General features: G+C 47.2%; 1 protein-coding gene across 1 annotated transcript; it reads right to left on the minus strand.

Annotated features, from left to right (window-relative positions):
* Nucleotides 1-1,744: 1,744 nt before the first annotated feature.
* On the minus strand, nt 1,745-18,873 carry plpp2b (phospholipid phosphatase 2b; the record flags this gene model as incomplete). Its single annotated transcript, XM_080537104.1, has 6 exons — nt 18,527-18,873; nt 6,752-6,903; nt 4,214-4,479; nt 4,024-4,081; nt 2,368-2,544; nt 1,745-1,897 (listed from the first exon to the last, which is right to left on the minus strand). The coding sequence occupies exons 1-6, from the start codon at nt 18,591-18,593 to the stop codon at nt 1,745-1,747; spliced, it is 873 nt and encodes a 290-aa protein (XP_080393230.1). The 5' UTR covers nt 18,594-18,873.
* Nucleotides 18,874-20,378: the final 1,505 nt, after the last annotated feature.

Here is a 20,378-nt window from a genome sequence, read left to right on the forward strand (position 1 = left end):
GAATGCTGGAGGTGAATCAAAGAACGTAGCTTTCTCACACCATTGTTGTTCTCTTGCTAAATTTGGGCTGAGGGGGGATTTAGTAATACACAGGTGAGACGTACAACAACAAACAACAACAATAACAACAAACAACAACAAACAACAACAATCCTTCAACTGAAGCTGCTCCAGGCCCAGGTGTTTCTCATTTTCAAGGAATTTTTCAAAGCAAAGTCTTTAAAAGTGTTGAGGTCCAGAGGGACCGTGTCTCTGCAGGAGGCCCCCCCCCTCCCCTCCCCTGGGCCCCGTCATCTCCCCAGTCACAGGTCAGCTCTCTGAGAGCCTCCCAATCACTTCCAGGTGAGCCTGAGCCAGAGCCGTCTGGTCTGGTCTGCCGTCAACCCCTCCGGAGTCACAGAGGGCTCTGCACGATACCGTCCCCGTGCAGGAGGAGTCCATATTCACAAATTACCCTCCATCAGTCCACACAGCGATGGAAAAAAAAGAAAAGGATCTTTGAACTCGGGATAGAAGAGTATTGCCAGCTTGCAAACAAGCGGCTTGCATGTAAAGCTATAGCGTTTACAGCCCTTTAAAGCCCTAGACCAAAAGGCATCTGGTTTGTGTTGGAATTTAAATCGGATCCAATTGTGGCACTCAAAACAGGCCACGGAGGCACCGGTTGGATATGTGCCACAGAACGTTGTGTACATGTATGTGAGATAATAAGTTGAACCTACTTACATGCATATATATACACTCCTCCATCTGTATGAACAATGTCACATGATATAAGCAGCTACAGATACAGTATTCGTGGCTCATAGTGGCTAGCAGGGGTGATTGTGATGGCACAATACAAGAACAGCGTGAGTTAATAAAATTCTTCCATACGAAAAATAAATTAAAAACCATTCTTCAAATAGCCTCCACAAAAACAACACTTTTCAACTATTGTCAAAGGAGCAATGTAAATAAAACAAATAAAAAACAACATTGATTAAAAAAAAAAAAAAAAGAAGAGAAATTTAGAGATTGAGGCCAAATGTCTGCATGGTAAAATGCAGAATTTCCAAATGTTTATAAGGCAAAATGTGCAGTGATTGTTCTTGATCTAGTGGTATATCATTCTTAAACATCCAACGAAGACTTACACTATCAACATCAACACCACCACTGTAACTCTGCAGTCCATTCATCACAACCCCCCCACTGAAGCTCAATAACTTAGGTCATACGACTAAGGTGCACTAAAATGGGACCAATCTCGAACATTCCTCCTCTAACAATGGGTTTCCTTCCTTCTCTTTCTCTCTCTCTCTCTCTCTCTCTCGCTCTCTCTCTCTCTTTTTCCCTCCTTCATTTGTCTCTGTCTCTGTCAGAATGTCTCTGTCAGAATTTGTCATCTATTGAATTAAAAAAACATGAAACAAAAAGAAAAAACACGTGAAAAAAATATGCTTAAAAAGAGTGAACATAAACCATGATGTCCGAATACAAAAAAAACACCTCTCTCACTAAAAAGGGAGAGGGAGTCATGTCTTTTTACGGGGGGGCTGGCGCACGCACCTCCAGGCTCTAGAGGATTCTGGGGGGTGCGTGCAACCCCCCTCAGTCAGTCCAGTGGTTCGTGAGAGGTGTTGGGTGAGTGGTTGACAGACACAGGGTTGGGGGGCCTGGGGGCCTGCAGACTGATTGAGGCCCCAGGCTCTCTTTCTCCCCCCCCTCCCCTCTCCCTCCCTCCCCTCCTCTCCTCTCTCTCTTACACGGGCCCAGCCCTGTAGCCGTAATGGTTGTTGTGCTCCGCGTCTACGATCTGCAGGCTGGGTTTGCGCTCCAGCTCCTCGCTCTCGGCCGTCTCCGGGCCGGAACAGCGGGGGGGACGCTGCTTGAAGAAGTCGGACACGTAGCGCACCTGCAGGAAGGAGAGAGAGGGGAGAGAGGCGGTCAGTTGTGGAATGTGTTTCCCAGTGATGAGGAGTAAAGGGGGGCAAGGGTTGAGCTGGAAAGTGTGACTGCACATGTCTGGGTTAGAGAGTACTACAGGCACCATGCAGCTGCAAGCAGATCTGAGAGGAACACACAGAAAGCTGCACCGCCGCTCTGCACCACCCTCTCTCCGACCGGGGGCCGAGGAGTCGTAAAACACTCGTGCCCAGGGAGGGAGGGTCTCTTACTACTGGCACGCAGCGGTCTGGACGCACAGCTAAAAGTCTCTGCTTTTCACTTTCAGCAGGGTGTGCGCCAGCCAGAGTCTCTCGGTCTCCGCCACTTCCAATAGGCGTTGCTGTGTGAGGTTCAGTCAAAACAAGGACGTAGGACAATAAAATCAAGGCAGCAGCCGGCCGGGCGGGCGGGTGTGTGCGGGCGGGCGGGCGGACTCACGTTGAGGATGGCGATGAGGGCTCCCTGGAGCAGCCCCACCAGCACGTCGCTCCAGTGGTGCTTGTAATCAGACACGCGGGTGTAGCCCACATACACCGCAAAGGCCACCAGGAAGAACTGGATGGTGGGTCTGAGGAGTCTGGCCCACTTTGCCACCAACCTCGCCTGGACGTACAGCTGGGGAGAGAGGGAGAGGGAGGGAGGGAGGGAGGGAGAGAGGGTGAGGGAGAGAGTGAGAGTGAGGGAGGGAGAACGATAGAGAGTGAGAGAGAAGGAGAGAGGGTGAGAGAGGGAGAGGGTGGGGGAGGGAGAGAGAGAGAGACAGAGAAAGAGAGGGAGAGGGTGGGGGAGGGAGAGAGAGAGAGACAGAGAAAGAGGGAGAGAGGGTGAGGGAGGGAGAGAGAGAGGGGGAGGGAGAGAGAGAGGGGGGGGGATAGAGTGGGGGAGGGAGAGGGAGACAGAGAGACAGAGAGATGAATCACATAAGTATTGCTTTCAATTGTAGACAATTTGACTTAACTGTTAATTTATGTCTCAGTGGTGGAGGCCTCTCTAAAGGGATCATCTTGGTGAATAAAGCCGTGTAATTCGGACACGGTAATGTTAGCTTGTGTCAACCGGCGCCAGTTTAATCTCAGTCTCTTAGATATGCAAAGGGTCTGTGTGACCCAGGTCTAATGTTTATTTTGCAAATATCCAGTGTTCATTCTAAAAAGTGCCCTCACTTAAGATGTTACCACGCAAGAACTGAAACAGGGAATGCTTAGAATCACATAAACGGCACAAAGGTGTTGAATGCTGGTCTAATTTATGCCTGCCAGTGGACTGAAACCCCTTTTCACAGGCCGAGTGTCCCTGCCAGGAAATGTGAAACTGGCACACACTTCCCCACGGCCACACTTCCCTGCTGCCACTGGGCTCCTGTTAGAGTAGGTGTGGAAGTTGGCATCCCCCGCACCCCCCCTACCCAGCCACCCCTCCACCACACGTGCACTCAATCTTACAATTCAACACTGTAGGACACTTATATATAATAGGGCATAGATATAGAATACCAACGGGCATGTGAGATTAGCAAACAACAAAGAGGAGAAGAATTGGAGACTAATTGCTTTGCTTGGCCTTGCATAGTTTGGCCGTCTAGCAGGCGCCTGGCCCTTTAACTTAACACACGCGCATGCAACGCGCGCACCCACATGCAAACACGCACGCACGCACACACGCACGCACACGCACGCACGCACACATGCACACACACACACACACACACACACACACACACACACACACACAGGGACACACAGGGACACACAGAGGGGACAGGACAGGACAGGACACTGAACAGACCAGAGCAGACCACACCAGACCAGAACAGAGCAGAGCAGAGCAGAGCAGAGCAGAACAGAACAGAACACAGGCCATGTCCTCATATTTGGGGAACAACCGCCCGACCCAACACCACATTAGTCTCCTGGACCAAAATCTTCAGCTGAACTTTTGCCTTGCCCATATAAGTCCATAACCCTTCCCTATGAAGCCTATTCTGCCTCTAGGATAAAAGCATTACATCAGAGGATTCCATCTGAGGCTTTACAGAGCTGGTTCATACAAGGCCATGACCGGGGTCAGGATACTTCCTGAGGAGTGTTTACTTACTGCCAGGAACAGCATACAGTACATCCCAAACGAGGAGTGACCCGAGTAGAAGGACAACCTGGAAAACAGAGAGAATATATTGATATTGGAAAGTACTGTAGGTCAAAACACACATTCAATACACCATCTGAGCTGCCATGCATGACTTGTGTTGAACCCAATCAATGCCGTCAGTGGGTCAGTTTAATACCTGGACTCAGTGACGTCTCTGTGATTGCCGGTGCAGTTGATCTGCAGGGGCATGTAGCCCTTACACTCCCGGGGGGCGCAGACCGCCATGAAGTTGGGCCGCGGCCGTCCGATGGTGTACTTGGCCAGGTCCGTCAGCGATTGGCTGACCGCCGCTCCGAACAGGAAGGTGCCCAGCACCTTGTAGAGCGCTGCCACGTACTGGTTGAACTCTGAGTTGGAGTGGATGCGTTTACTGTAGACGAGGTACGCCTCCCCAGAAGAAATCTGATGGGAGAGGGAGAGAGAGAGAGAGAGAGAGAGAGAGAGAGAGAGAGAGAGAGAGAGAGAGAGAGAGAGAGAGAGAGAGAGAGAGAGAGAGAGAGAGAGAGAGAGAGAGAGAGAGAGAGAGAGAGAGAGAGAGAGAGAGAGAGAGAGAGAGAGAGAGAGAGAGAGAGAGAGAGAGAGAGAGAGAGAGAGAGAGAGAGAGAGGGATGAGGAAGTCAGGGATGAGGAAGCCAGTCTATCTGAGGGTGGGGTAATCTTATCCTAGATCTGTGGTTGAAGGTTAACTTGTACCTCGAGCCTTGACAAGGAAGACAGGCGTATTTTATTTGAGATGTTTATTTGCCATGTCATTGCACCAGATTCAGCTGCAGTAGACAGCCAATTTTGATCTGTAGTCCCTCTGTTCCTTCATTTACATTTTTGACATTTAAAGCGGTGCTTCTCGACTGGTGGGTCGCCACTTGCGACCCAAGTTCTGAATGGGTCACAGAGTGTGTGGTCCAAAAAACGTCTATTTTAACACATTTTTGATGTCAGACGTGCAGTAAGCTAGCCGTTGCCATGGTCATGTCAAAATTTGATTGATGAATGAATGTGAACTTAGCCTGTCCCCTGTCATTGGAGCAGTAGGTAAATATATAGTGAAGTGCAAATATGACGAGTATGTAAAATCTGGATTACTGACGATACAAAGGGACTGAACCCCCAGTGTGTGGCTCTGAACACATATAGATGTTGTGTCACTCGGACGTTCGCTGGCTATCGAGGGGAAAGGTGTTGTCACACTTTTAGGAACTTAGAACAGAAATCTCAGACTTCCTTTCAGAGAATAAGTTGCCTTATACTGAGCTGTTTGACGATTAAATCTGGCTCGCACGAGTTGCGTATCTTGCTGACGTGTTCGAGCACCTCAACACATTAAACGTGTCTATTCAAGGGAGAAAATGCCCTGAAAAGAATTCTCACAGCCCATCTCACTAAACTGCAAGCTTGGTTTCACTTCCACAAATTAGCTTCCCCAAATGCCTGCGTGTGTAAACACAGATATGTCATTATGAAAGTAATTTCATTCATAATCACCAGGATCAGCAGCACGCAGGTGTGATGTTCATTCATACTCAATAAAAAAAAAAAAACAGTGACGTTGATCACGGTGACATTGGAAGTGTTTACTAGCACATATTTGAGAAATACATTTGTTTGGTTTGAATTCTATAAAAGTGGGTCGCGACTTAATGACAATGGGAAAGTGTGGGTCCCAAAGCCAGACCAGTTGAGACCACCACTGATCTAAAGCGACTTACAGCAAGTATATTTGTCTATATTTGTAAGTGAGTCATCTATACATCATCATAAGATCATAAAAACACCTCTATGCGAGGACCAGGGGCCGTTGGCAGTCACAACGGTAGAAGAAGGACAGATTATGTTGTTGTTGTTCTTGCTAGGGTCAGAGATGGTGTTTGCTTTGCTGAACTGACCAATGGATGAAGCTGGTGTCATAGTGTCATGGTGTCATAGTGTCATGGTGTCATAGTGTCATGGTGTCACGGTGTCATAGTGTCATGGTGTCATAGTGTCATGGTGTCATGATGTCATAGTGTCATGGTGTCATGGTGTCATGATGCCATAGTGTCATAATGTCATGCTGTCATAGTGTCATAATGTCATGCTGTCATGGTGTCATAGTGTCATAATGTCATGCTGTCATAGTGTCATAATGTCATGCTGTCATAGTGTCATGCTGTCATAGTGTCATGGTGTCACGGTGTCACAGTGTCATGGTGTCATAGTGTCATAGTGTCATAGTGTCATGGTGTCACGGTGTCACGGTGTCACGGTGTCATAGTGTCATGGTGTCATAGTGTCATGGTGTCATGGTGTCATAGTGTCATGGTGTCATAGTGTCATGGTGTCATGGTGTCATAGTGTCATAGTGTCAGAGTCATGGTGTCATAGTGTCATGGTATCATAGTGTCATAGTGTCATGGTGTCATAGTGTCATAGTGTCATAGTGTCATGTTGTCATAGTGTCATGGTGTCATAGTGTCATAGTGTCGTGGTGTCGTGGTGTCGTGGTGTCATGGTGTCATGGTGTCATGGTGTCATAGTGTCATAGTGTCATGGTGTCATAGTGTCGTGGTGTCATAATGTCATGGTGTCATGCTGTCATAGTGTCATAGTGTCATGGTGTCACAGTGTCATAGTGTCATGGTGTCATGTTGTCATAGTGTCATGGGGTCATGGTGTCATGGCGGGAGGTTGGACTCACTATGATGACGGTGCAGGAGATGGTGACGGCGGCCAGCAGGCCGTGGGTGATGGTGTCAGGTTTCAGGGGGTATTTGATGCTCTCGTCGTCACAGTAGACCCCCCGCTCGTAGGGCCGGTACACGATGGTCATGACCAGGAAAGGCAGCGCCGCTGGAGGAGGAGGAGGAGGAAACGACAAGAAACAGCAAACAGGTTAGAGTCACATGACGTACCAGTACTTAACCATGACCTCAACCATAACCTCAGCAGAACTTAACCATAACCTCGTCCTCAGACTGTGGCATTTGGGTGGAAGTGTCTAGCAACGAGACTACTTTGACCACACACGACGATAAAGTTGGCCACTCTGGGAGAGTGTGTGTGTGTGTGTGTGTGTGGGGGGGGGGGGGTAGATAATCATGTTGATCCAAGCTAGTGTAGTTACAGGAGCATTTTATCTTTGAAATAACACGTTTTTTTCCATCTCCAGAAAACTAGACATTACATTGAGGTGAACTATTTCCTCAAGGTTTGGAAGGGGAGTGTTTTTTTTCCTGTCTGTGAAGGCCGAGCAATCTGTGGTACATTGATATCTTGAAACAACCCAAAATGCCTATGCTAGTAGAGCACACCCTACACACACACACACACACACACACACACACACACACACACACACACGCAGTCACACGCACAGACACACACACAGACACATGCACAGACACAGACACACGCACAATCACACACACACACACACACACCCACACACACGCACAGACACATGCACAGACACAGACACACACACGCACAGACACACGCACAGACACACACACACACACACACACACACACACACACACACACACACCCACCCCTGCTCTACCTCTTCAGACGGCTGAGTGATGTGGTCGTGTGCACAAATAAGCCCACATATATAAATAAGCCTCTCAAGGCTACCGGGTGAATGGAAACAGTCCTTGAGACGGAAACATCCCCGATCCACAGACACACTCGACCCGTCTGATATGTGACACGCAGCCACAAACAAGCAACGAGGAAGACATTAACCGTTGACTATTTCCTCTCCCGTTGATGAGAATGTAATGAAGCGCTGCTTACCGCTCTACGCTGCATCTGTAACGGCAAATTAAACTATGAGGGGAAAATACCTAATTAGCACAAGCGCTTGTGGTGTGGAGTTTTTTCTTTTTTTTTTCTTCCCGTAAAGAGCCTGGAGCTTTCTTTTGTGTAAAACCAGGAGCGCAGCTGCGGAGATGAGGCCTTGAGGCGTCTGTGTGAACAAACCTCCCCGCCCTGAAACCCACTCCCCAGACCCACTCCCCAGCTATCACAGCATGGGCAGGCAGACAGAGAGACAGCCTTGACGTGTCATGAGGCCCCGGCCCGGCCCGGCCGCCCGGCCGCACACTAAATGAAAGAAAAACACTTGTGAAAAAATACTACATACACGTAAAAAAAGGTGCAGTTTCAAGTTTTACATTTCTGTTTGAGGGCCGGCCGGCCGCCCCCCCCTCCCTCCCCGGTCCCCTCCTCAAACATGTCTGTTTATGACATAATTCCAGGCCTCGTTCCAGGCAGACTGACAGATAGTGCGCCAGGAACACGTTGCCATACTGAGACCTAGTGAAAACATAAAGGTGAGGCTCTCTTCAAGGTTCTCTCTGCTCCTCGGGAGCCACGTGTCACACTTATTACGAGCACACGACTCCTAGTCCTTACAGAGGCCACGGGGAATGTTTTTCAGCGAACCGGTATTGAGTTTTCCTTGTAAACATCACGAGCGAACATAAGAACACATAAGAAGTATATTTAACAGGATACGGGTATGAGAGAATAATATTTATGGAGATATGAGTTGACACTCTTGAAATCAGATAGAGACATTTGATTCCAACTGCTGTTTACATGACTCAGTATGCTGTCGGGCTGATATGACTTCTCCTCCGTGATATTAAAAGATATATTACAGTGAATCCGCTGCGTGTTGTGCCCACGCAACACGTGTGCCAACTGACAGACACCCGACCCAACAAAACAATGCCCTCCCTTGGTTCAGAGCGGGAGACCCAAGGACAGGAGTGAATAGAACCTTTGTGTTGGGAGGATCAGATAGGGAACAATAGTCTTCATAGGGTAAAGAAGTATCATTGTACAGTCACAGAGTCTGACCTTCCTGTTAGGTTTCAGACAAGACAAAGCACACACATCAGGAAAACACTGAGGGGAAAAAACAACTAACCCATACACAACCTACCACAACATACACAACCTACCACAACATACACAACCTACCACAACATACGCAACCTACCACAACATACACAACCTACACAACCTACCACAACCTACCAAGCCACATTCATACCCAACCTGTAAAGGATTAGCTCATGTAAAGGTCAGTGGCTTTACCATTTTACCTCAACTGAATGCAATGGTATGTAAAACCAAGCAATCACTATTAAGTGCACTTGCACGTCAGAGGAAATCAGCACCAAACAGGTGCAAACACTTTGACTGACTAATAATATTCCTTCATAGAAGAACTGACTACTTCATTTCCCAACCAGCACCAACCCCTCCTTCCTCCCCTCCCCTCCCTCTCAGCTCTGTCTGTCAACAGCAGCAGCTGTGGTCCACCTGCCCTGCGCTCCATGGCCCCCCCCACCCCACCTGCCCAACCACCCACCACCACCCACCCACCACCCACCCACCAACCACCCACCAACCACCACCACCCACCCACCAGCAGAAGCTGGTGACACTGTGACAGTGTTTACACAGTGGCAGCTGTTATCAGGGGGACAAGACCCACGAGAGCCACAAACTAAAGGCTCCCCCCCCTGGGCCCAGCCCCCCACCTCCTCCCGGCCCAGCAGGCCCTCAGGATCATCCTGCAGAGCGACAGCCTCAAGACAATGTGGAGATCTCCGGCATCCTGTCTAAAGGGGACGCAGGGACGTCAGGGAAGAAGAGAAGTGTGATGTGGCTTCTGGATGGCGGCTGACGCCGTGCTGCTGCATCCTGCCTCCAGGGGGCAGAACCCCGGGAGAACGTCAAGGAACAAATGTCTCCCGCTTCCTTTTTCCTCCTCCACATCCACATCCACACATGTGGCTGGCACTGACTCTTAGAAAGGACTGGATGAAGAAGAAAAAAGAAGGATTATGTTCCTTGGTTATTGTGACTTACTTCCAGATCCAGTGTCAACGACTACAGTCTCCGGGAGAAATATTCTGCCATTGTTTAGTTCCAAAACATCTGAGCCGAGTGTAAAATAATCAGGATAGTCGTATAAACTCCACGAAGTGACGTTAACACTCAACACTTGTCAACACTTCAGGATTCATGCAAGTCTTTGGACTTTTTCCATTTCGGAGACCCTTTTTTCCCGACCTTTCTACAGTAGACTCTTGATATTACGATCTGGAAGCACTAACACAACCTGTCATATACTCTATAACATATTCTGAAAAGGAAAATATTTACCGGGTATATACAGTACATGGCTTTTTCATTTCTAGTAAAAACAAACATGTCCTTGCGGGCTACTGTGTGGACTCCCGTTATTACTGTTGGGAGGGGGGGGGGGGGGGGCGACAGAATAACATCTGTCTACACAACATAGATTATCCCCGTTAAACACCTACTCTTATTGGACTGGCTTAGTTAGCAATTGATGAGAATGGAAATTCTGGCTAAATCGTAGGCTTTCGTCACCAGTATCCGGATTGGATCGCGCATATAAATAAACGCAAAACACATACAGCAAGTAGTATTGTAAGTCTAAGAGTTGGCCTGGACAGAATCTAGGAAATGTTTATTGACCTAATACTGTAAGGGGATTACAAATGAGCACTTAGTGCTTGAATATGTAGAAGAAATGCACTGCAGTAATTGCAAGCCCCTTTTATAAAGCTCTTAACACCATCTGTCAGAGGGGTCAGCAAAAAAACATTAGTAACGGCGAAGTGGGGAGACAAATTATGTGCAAATATTCAAAGAAAAGCTACGGTTAATAAAAAATACTACTTACTAAAAGCTTACAAGACCTGTATATCCAATTTAAAATATCGTGGACAGAATATAACACATTAACGTCAATAAAAAACACATTTTAGTTATGCATGGATATCTCAAGATGGTATCCAGCTGTTTGTGTGGGGAAGAGGTTGCAACAATTTTCTTCGTTCTATTGGAATAGCTAAAATGCCGTGCCCAGATTGCTTTGATTTGCCACGGAAACCATAGATGGGCGAGAGCTAGACAGCTCACCTGGCCTTATATCACCCTCTCCTGGTTTGTCTACATGTGTACTTTTTATGTCTGTTTTCACAAGACAGCATTGATTCAGGAGGCACTTTACATACTTAACATGTTGGCCAAAAATCTAACGTTTATATGAATATTGGTTTTCAGGTGAAGTAGCCAAAACAGTCTGGACGTAGTGTCCTGGGTGGAGCTAAACGTGCTGAGGTGAGGTGAGGTGGTTTGTGTGTGTGTGTGTGTGTGTGTGTGTGTTTGCCTGCCACCACTACACACTGCAGTTTCTGAGACTCACCAGCCAATTTCTCAGAAACATGCACACAGGCAGACACAAACACATAGGCCTTCACGCACAGGCAGAAATAGACACTCAGACAGACAAAATAAGGTCTCCAGGAGACCACAAGAAACTCCCACAGCTCAAATTGACAGTGTTCCAGAACTGCATCTTTACGGGAGGCGAGGGAGGGGGAGCCATGTCTTTTAATGGGCCGAGTAAAAGTCCTCAAATCTCAGCAGGAGGTAGAATAAAACAGGAAAGCAGGGTGGAGAGGTTCAGAGAGGTAGTGGCCATATAAGGACCATGGGTACAAACACCTGACTCTATGGCAGAGGGAAACTAGGCCGGCCTGGAATGCTGCCAGGAAGCCAATCTCCAGCTGCCATTGAGAGATCTCCCCGTTCAGGAGAAAATGAGCCCTTTTGAAGCCACAGGACGCAGAGCTCACATTTCCTGTCAGAGATGAAGGACCCCCATTGGACGTTTTTTACCACATTTGAGCTTGCCCTAATCTCCCCCCCTCCTCCTCCCCTCCTTCTTTCGCCTACGGTACGTGCGAATTCACTCGTATCATCTATCACGGCACCTTGGCTCTCTGCTTCTCCTAAACGGGGGTGTTATCGGGGGGCACGGCGGGCGATAGGAGGGAGAATAACAGCCGGATGATTTGAGGATGAGAGGGTTTCAGACGCAGACGCGCTGTGCCACTGCTAGGAACCACGGTTCACAACACTAAGCTACGCAGCACCTGCTCGAATCTTTTGATTGGACGTCGGCACTGAACCCCATTTCATACGCGAGCTTGAGCCACCTGTCTGGTCCCGTCGGAGGGGGGCTCGGGAGGTTTACTTTCTGCACCGTTCGTCTCATTCAGTCGACGGCGCGCACACTCGTTCCCACCCTCCATTGTCCGTCTCGCTCTCTTGTTCAAAAATCTCGCCATCCCATTCATTCTTTCTCTCTCTGTCCCTTTCTCTCTCTCTTTCTCTCTCTCATTCCTTACATCCCAGTGTCCTCCCACACTCTCACGCTGCTGTAAATATAGAGGTCTGAACGGAGCCCTGCTTTATTTAGCCGGCATATGTGCAATTACATGAGTTGATTTGGGGCCACAATCGCACTCCACTCTGGAGAGAGGAGCCACAAACAGTCACATACATCCCTCTCTCTCTCTGTCTCTCTCTCTGTCTGGCTCTCTCGATGTGCACCGGGGGCGTCAAAGCCTGAACTCAGACCTGGGTCATCGTAGCCTACTCCAGTAAATGTGTACTTCTCAGGGAACCTTTCCATTAAACTGTCTTCTCTCACCCTAACAGATCATAAATGATCATAGATCATCTTGAATGGCCATCACGGAGGTTTCTCCCTTCTCCCTCCCTCCCGTTTGAGTGGCACCTTGCGAAACTTTGAATACGGAAACGTTATGTGGCAAAAGACACACACAGCCTTGGGGTTTTGTTTTGCATGGTTCTAGCAGACTGTCGTAGATTCCGGTGTGGTGGGACATTCCCTGGTAGGATGGGATGTTTCCCTAGCGTGATGGGATATTCCCATGACCTGATTGGTCCACCAAGAGGAGGGAAGGTCACAGCTGGATCACGTGGGAGAACGCTCCCATCTTCCCCGGGACTGGATATCCCCTCTCCCTCCACTTTCAGGGTCACGCAGTCAAGTGCCTCTCCCCTCCCTCTGCCTTCTCAAGGCTTTACCAATCTCAATCTCCTTCTCTCTCTCTCTCCATCCCCATTTCCCTCTCTCCATTTCTTCTCCCTCTCCCTCTTTCTATGCCTCTCTTTTTCCCCCCCGACCCTTCTCACTCTCTATCCAAATCTCCCTCTTCCTCTGCGTGTGTGTGTGTGTGGGTGAGAATGTAGACCACGGCCCTTCTCTCTCAACTCAATCTCTCTCTCTCTCTCTCTCTCTCTCTCTCTCTCCATCCCCGTTTCCCTCTCTCCATTTCTTCTCCCTCCTCTCCCTCTTTCTATGCCTCTCTTTTTCCCCCCCGACCCTTCTCACCCTCTATCCAAATCTCCCTCTTCCTCTGTGTGTGTGTGTGTGTGTGGGTGAGAATGTAGACCGCGGCCCTTCTCTCTCAAGCTCAGCTCCAGTCTGCTGTGTCCTCCCTTCTCCGGGAGGCTGGACTGACTAATGTGGAAGGTATGTGCTGAGCGTACAACCTCTAGCATTCGGGGCCTGGAATTCTAATTCACACGAGAAACGCCCAACTTCCCCAGTCACACCACCAGACCCAGCCAGCTACCCCATTATTGCTTCTTAATCCCCCCCCCCCTGTTTCGCTCACTCCATCATTCATGCATTCTGAGCACCAAGCAGTGCAGAAGGTGGGCTGATAAATCTTTGGTCTGGGGAAAGTCAGGTATTTAGATCAAATGGATGGTGGAAACCCACCATGTTTTGATTACACACGAGGGAGCTAGCAACACATGTTATTGTACTAGAACCGCCACGGGCAGCCAGGTTTGATATATCGAGGTGCTCTATTCTATTTCATGGCTGTCATGTCATCCAGCCATAGGGTTCTTCTGACTAGTGAAATATATGCTGTTGTATTTCATAGAGCTAACCCCCCCCCACACACACACACACACACAATGTGCGTTTTCTTGGTCCGCCTCATCTAATCTCTTTATTGAGATGGCATCCGTTTCCATGACTCACCGCTGTCATGGGGATAGAACACTAGTCCCTGCAGTGTCATCATCAGGACATTTCTCTTGTGAGTGGGAAGGGTTTGAGAACTCATGACAATGCCCGTTCCCAAAGCAACGACGTGAGAATCCCATGAGAGGCCCTGGAGACGCTGCATAGCTGCTTTTATAAGAACACGCCACTGCAAACTCCAGGACAGGCAGGGGTGCACCAACATTTTATGAAGCCAAGTCCTGGCCTAATATAATAGACATTGGTGTGCCTTTGAGTTTGAATAGGCTATATGCACACTCTCTTCCGCATTCCGACTCTGCCATGTACTTCATTTCCGATGTAGCTTGAAACATATAGTTTAAAGCCCTTTTCCTTTTTACTTGCTGCGGTAGTGCAAGATTCCTGGATAAATCGACCCACATCGGTGATTGAAAGCTTCGGTAAATCTTGCAGAGAAAACAAAAAAACCGCAGCCATGGTTTTAAAATATGCGCGCCGGTGGGGGGACGTAACACCGGAAATAAAGTACATGGAGTCGGAATGCGGAAGAGAGTGTGCATATAGCCTATTGAAATAAAAGATAAAAAAAACAAAAAACAAGGACCATACAACAAGGCCCATGCAACAAGGCCCAAACAAAACAAGGCCTATAATGAGCCCCATTCTGACTCCTTGTTGCCGTGTCCTGCAGTAACCCTGCCAGGGCCCTGGGGATCCTGCAGGCGGGTGTGGAGGACCTGGCATCTCCGTGACTCATCTGTGCTCTCAGCCCTCTGCATGTGATTACTGCACAACAGGAGGAAGAAAACCTTTCAGCCTCCTCCAGAGACAGAAAGAGAGAGAGAGAGAGTGAGAGAGAGAGAGTGTGTGTGTGTGTGTGTGTGTGTGTGTGTGTGTGTGTGTGTGTGAGAGTGTGTGTGAGTAACTGAGTGAGTGTGCGTGAGTGAGTGAGTGAGGGTGAGCATGTGTGTGGTGAGTGTGTGAATGTGTGAGTGTGCGTAACCCCTGGCTCACTGTGGGGTAATGTCATTTAGTCACATACTGCGCGTTCAGAATATCTCTGATTCACAAGCACAAGGCAACAGCTCACAGCTGTTCACACTGCCTGAAGCGCACAATACATCTGGTGATGTGGAGTATGTTATTCTGCTGGTTCCACTGCTACCTTCTGTGTGGAACGCGTAGGCAGAGAAAGGTTAACCGAAGCCCTTCCTCCGTGCTTGGCCAACGCCCACTGTCTATTTGTACTGAGTGTAGGTTTACACAGACAGAAGAGGAGGGAGGGAGGTGGGGAGGGAGGAAGGTGGCCAGGAAAGGGGGGAAAGAGGGAGAGAGAGAGAGGAATTAAGGGCATAGCAGTACTAAAGAGCGTCGAGATTGAATGTCAAAGCCTTGACCAGGACCGATATTTGAGTATCTCCAATGCGCGGTTCCAAGTTCCGACAGATTTGCAGGTTACTGGTTGCTAGGACGATCCTCTAGATTCTAGAACTAGACATCAGAGAGAAACCACTTAACCACAGCGCCTGGCTGTCTGAGGTGCATCTGATCCCAGGACTGAAACACTAGCTTGGGTGTTTCTCCAAGGGTGACGCAGGTGGGGCCTGTGAGTGACTTTGAACCCTCGTCTTTGTCATGGTTACTAATCACAGCTACACACCTGCTTTTGATAGTTTGACCTGGGCTTAACCTAGGATAATGGATTACTAGTTATCTCGCTGTGATGATATGAAAAGTACTTCTGAATCGAGCACATCGCCAAGCCTGTACATTTCTTGACAGACACAGAAGTGTTTCTTATTGACAGCTTCCTGACTGAAAAAATATATTTGTAAAACTTAGTCGTTGCACAGAGTCTACATACGAATACGAACCCAGAATCTGATATTGTCGCTGCGTAGCTTGACATTCCTAAAATGGCAGTGGCTGCTAATAAGATCCACTATGAGCTGCATCAGAGAGTAGTGAAAGGGTGGAGGGGGATCTGGAATGGCATTCATCTGCATTCTCATCCTACTTTCTCTTTAGCGACTGTGGCAGCCTGATAGACATTACCAGTATGCTCATTTAAACCCCAGTGAGGGACGGAGTGAACACCCCTGAAGCATAGTTTCTGCCCTCGAAGGACCCCTGCAGAGAGGCCATGAAGAGGAGGAGGGAGGCAGGAAGGCAGGGGGGGACAAGAAATGTGTGATATATTTCACCAGTTTGGGCTCTAAATGTGTGTAAGACCATTACATTATCAATGAATTAATTCACGCATTCACATGAAGACTAACATTACGATTAAATGACTACCCCCTTTATATCCCCCTCTGCACTCACTGGTTCAGAGTAGGTTTATTTCCCATTTAAAACAATTGAACACATAACTGAAAACAGGAAATAACATTGTTGTCATTGTACAAACGCATTGTTTGGAGCTTGGATTTGTTCCTCTTTTTGTCTGGGGAGAGTGTGTGGTTGGGGGTGATCGAAATTTGACCGGCGGGGTTTTAAGCCCAGACATGTGACATGGTTTGGCGGAGCTTAAAAAGTTCAATGGGGACCCAGACACTCTATGGTGGTCTGTCCGATGTTCTCACCGCTGGAAAATCCCATGGTGTTGGGACGGATCATGTTCTGAAAGCCCCTCTCCTCTCCTCTCCTCTCCCACATCACACTGCACAACCACAACAACACTGGCATGTGATGCCAAAAGTCAACATAAGTCTGCCATGTGTAAGTGCACACACACACCTTACTTCAACCCTCAAATGCCTGCCAGAGCCATGCCACTGATACCAGGTGGGGAGGTCACCTTTGAGGATGGGGTTTGGGGCTGGCTTGCAAGGTTTTGGGTGAAGCGTAACTATAACGGTTGATTAGTTTGTTTGTGTATGTGCAAGGCTGTAAAAAAAAAGATTTTCCTCCTCGGAAGACGATAAACAATTATGTTCTATCCTAATAATGAAAAAGTCAAAGAGAGGATGAAAGCATGTTGATAATTATAACTATGTATTTATTTCTACCCCCGTTCAAACAACCCATAGGTTTACTCTCTGCCCTGGAGGCTTGCTACGTGATTCATATTCATAGGTTCATTGCTGCAGTGTGTGTTCTCAGAGCCTTCGCCTGTGCTCATCTTGGAATAATTCCTAATTGAAGTAAGACAAAAAAAAGGGCTCCGCCAGCACATGTGTAAGCAATATCCTTGGAAATGCAGTGAATGTGGAGCGAGGCACATTCTTAAGAGGGATTTTGGGGCTGTGCGAATATTGAAGAAAACAGGGTATAAGAGGGCATACACATGTATATCAAATTTCCATAAACAAACATTGAGCTTCCTGGACCTCTGTGAAAAATCCTGCAGACCCAGAGCCAGTACAGCAGGACAAGGCCCGTGATGGGAATGGGAATGAGACGCGGACCCTTCTCCCATGGTGGGAATGGGAATGAGACGCGGACCCTTCTCCCATATATGTGTGTGTGTGTGTGTGTGTGTGTGTGTGTGTTCTCCCAGGGTGCCGTTTACATATCGCATCATGTCTGCTGGGCACATTCGTTGATACATTTGCAGACATGAAGTAGAAGAAGAAGAAGAAAACCTAATGAATTGGGGATGGGTGGAGGGATGGAGTCAACGGAGGAAAACAGACTGGCACCCTCCACAGCTACTGTGTCCCAACCAACAGGAGCTGCCAGACAGTGTTAACCCAATGACTTCATTTCTCTTTTTGGCAAAACACATCTGCCTCGAGCAGACTATTATTTAATTAAACACATGTCCATGTTATAGGAGGACAATAATGGACATTGAGGGGAAAAATCACATATGAAGTGGGTGTGGGGTCTCTCTTTGCCAAGTTATGTCACTATGAAAGGGGAAATTGTTTAGAGAATGAATGTTATTAAAACGTGTACATTGTGTACATTTGATCTCATTGCAGCATTCCTGGAGTGGAAGTGGCAACAACGTGTCCATCAAGGCTACCCTGTGTTTGCATACTTAGAATATTATTTACATGGCTCCATTATTCTACACTGTCTAAGTAAATATACTTGCAGAATGTAACAAATACAAAGCATAAAACACAAACGTGGTACTTTGCAGTTGTTGTGGTGGAGTGCAGTAACTTGCTTTCCATCCAAGTGACAACGTAAGTGTGAATAAGACTATTTGGCTACAAAATAAAAAATCCCCAATGTTCAAGTCAAATAAAGCTGCTGTTCTGTCTGTGTATAAGTCAAGTGAATATGCTGTCGAGGCAAGACTGTTTACGTAGGTAAATCGTGAGCTTAGAATGATAAGGTTCTATCTCCGTTTAGGGTAGTTCAGAGATATTGAGCGTCAAAGTTTTGACATTCCATTATGTTTTGTGAGATGGAACCTTTGTATTTTATTAATTACTAACTCAAAAATGTCAACATTTTAAAAATAACACCACACAGGCATTAATAAACACCTAATGGATCAGATAATGTAAAAAAATACTCAATTTTGACAAAAATGGAGATAGAACCTTATAATTCTAACGTCACGAAATGCTGAACTCTTACTGTAAGTTACTGTATCTACTGTACTCACCTATGACCACGCACAGCACGTCCATGAAGACGTAGAGCTTCTTTTTCCCCAAGTCCGTCATTGTCATTCCGTTGATAGAGGTTGTCAACTTATCGATAACTTTTAACTAAGGTTTGAATTAATGCTGACATAGGCTACAGTCCATTTGCGCTTAGAGTAGATTATTAAACTAGTAGGATATGCAAACGGGCAACCTGTATTGCAAGTTCTTCCGGCTTCGTTACCTGCTCAAAGCTGCTGACAACCATAGGTGTGCAATTTTTTTGGGAGCAAAAGTCCGAGAATGTTTTTTTATTCCAAACTAAAAGACTTAGGCAACTCGCTGGGATACAGTGGTAAAGTCTTGTTGCGCCTCTTCACGCGCATAATTGTGGGGGTACACTGATGACGCGCAACGCAATCCTTCGATTTCACAGCGCTCGGGGCGTCCGAGAGACCGATAGAAGTTTTTCTCCCCTCTCCACTCCACTGATCCCTCCTCCCCTCTTCCGTCCGTTGCGTTTTTTTTTCTACACCCACAATCTGACGTCAAAATAGTTTACCTATGCAAACTACTGAAAAGTACACATCAACACTGACATCGATTGTAAACACAGCTCAACGGCAAACCCCCTGTGCGCAACAAATTGTTGCGTGTCTTGTGCAACAATTGTCAGCGGTCAAGAGTAAAGACGCACTCTCGGGAGGCGCCAACAGTATGAGGCTGACTGGAAATTATTCAATGAGACATTTATGCCATAAAACTGACAGGTCGTGACGTTAGAATTATAAGGTTCTATCTCCATTTTTTTCAAAATTGAGTTTTTTACATAATCTGATCCATTAGGTGTTTATTAATGCCTGTGTGGTGTTATTTTTTAAATGTTGACATTTTTTAGTTAGTAATTCATAAAATACAAAGGTTCCATCTCACAGAACATAATGGAATGTAAAAACTTTGATGCTCCCCCTGTGCGCAACAAACGTTCTCTGCGTGTCTTGTGCAACAATTGTCAGTGGTCAAGACGCACTCTCAGGAGGCGCCAGCAGTATGAGGCTGACTGGAAATTATTCAATGAGACATTTGTGCCATAAAACTGACAGTGGTGGTAGATAATAAGTGCATTGCCATGAATCTACCATGAATCACAGACAGTCCACACATTTATTGGCGAAATGGCAGATTTATCTCACAAATATATTTTGATATCATTGAAGTCGTAGCCTATGTAATCAGTCAGACAGAGAGCAGACAAGGAAAACTTCACCAAATATTAGCTTATTTAAATGACTTAACCATATACCCCATGGGCAGTACACTTCTACAAACTCTATGCAGCATATCGGAATTCTAAGCATTATAATTCCATTCAGTGCTTAACCCTTGTGGTTCATTTTGATGTCCAATATTTAACAACCACCCCCAACTCCAGTTACTACTACTGCTGAAAGAGAGAGCAAACCCCAGGGATGCCGACTTGTTGGCTGTTTGACGCTGAGCAGTAAAACTAAATTGGGTTTAAAACTTTAAATGTGTCATTAGTTATGGACATTAATCAAAGCTAGTACAGTGGGGGGTGGACCCACGCTGATCCCTGGGCTCACATGGCAGTGGGAACACTAAAACTGAGAAATCAGAGAAAAGACAAAACTTCCCGTATTACAAAAGCATTTTACAACACCTGCTGAGAACTGGAGGAATTAGCATGACCAAACGTCAGCAGGGCGCCGTGGAGGTTGGAGTTACTTCATCAGAACCTAGATTGGGATCAGGCTGCTTGAGTAACAGCAACACACACACACACACACACACACACACACACACGCACGCACGCACGCACGCACGCACGCACGCACACACACACACACACAC

The sequence above is a fragment of the Nansenia antarctica genome, assembly GCF_963989245.1.
Source record: "Nansenia antarctica genome assembly, chromosome: 7".
Classification (NCBI taxonomy): Eukaryota; Metazoa; Chordata; class Actinopteri; order Argentiniformes; family Microstomatidae; genus Nansenia; species Nansenia antarctica.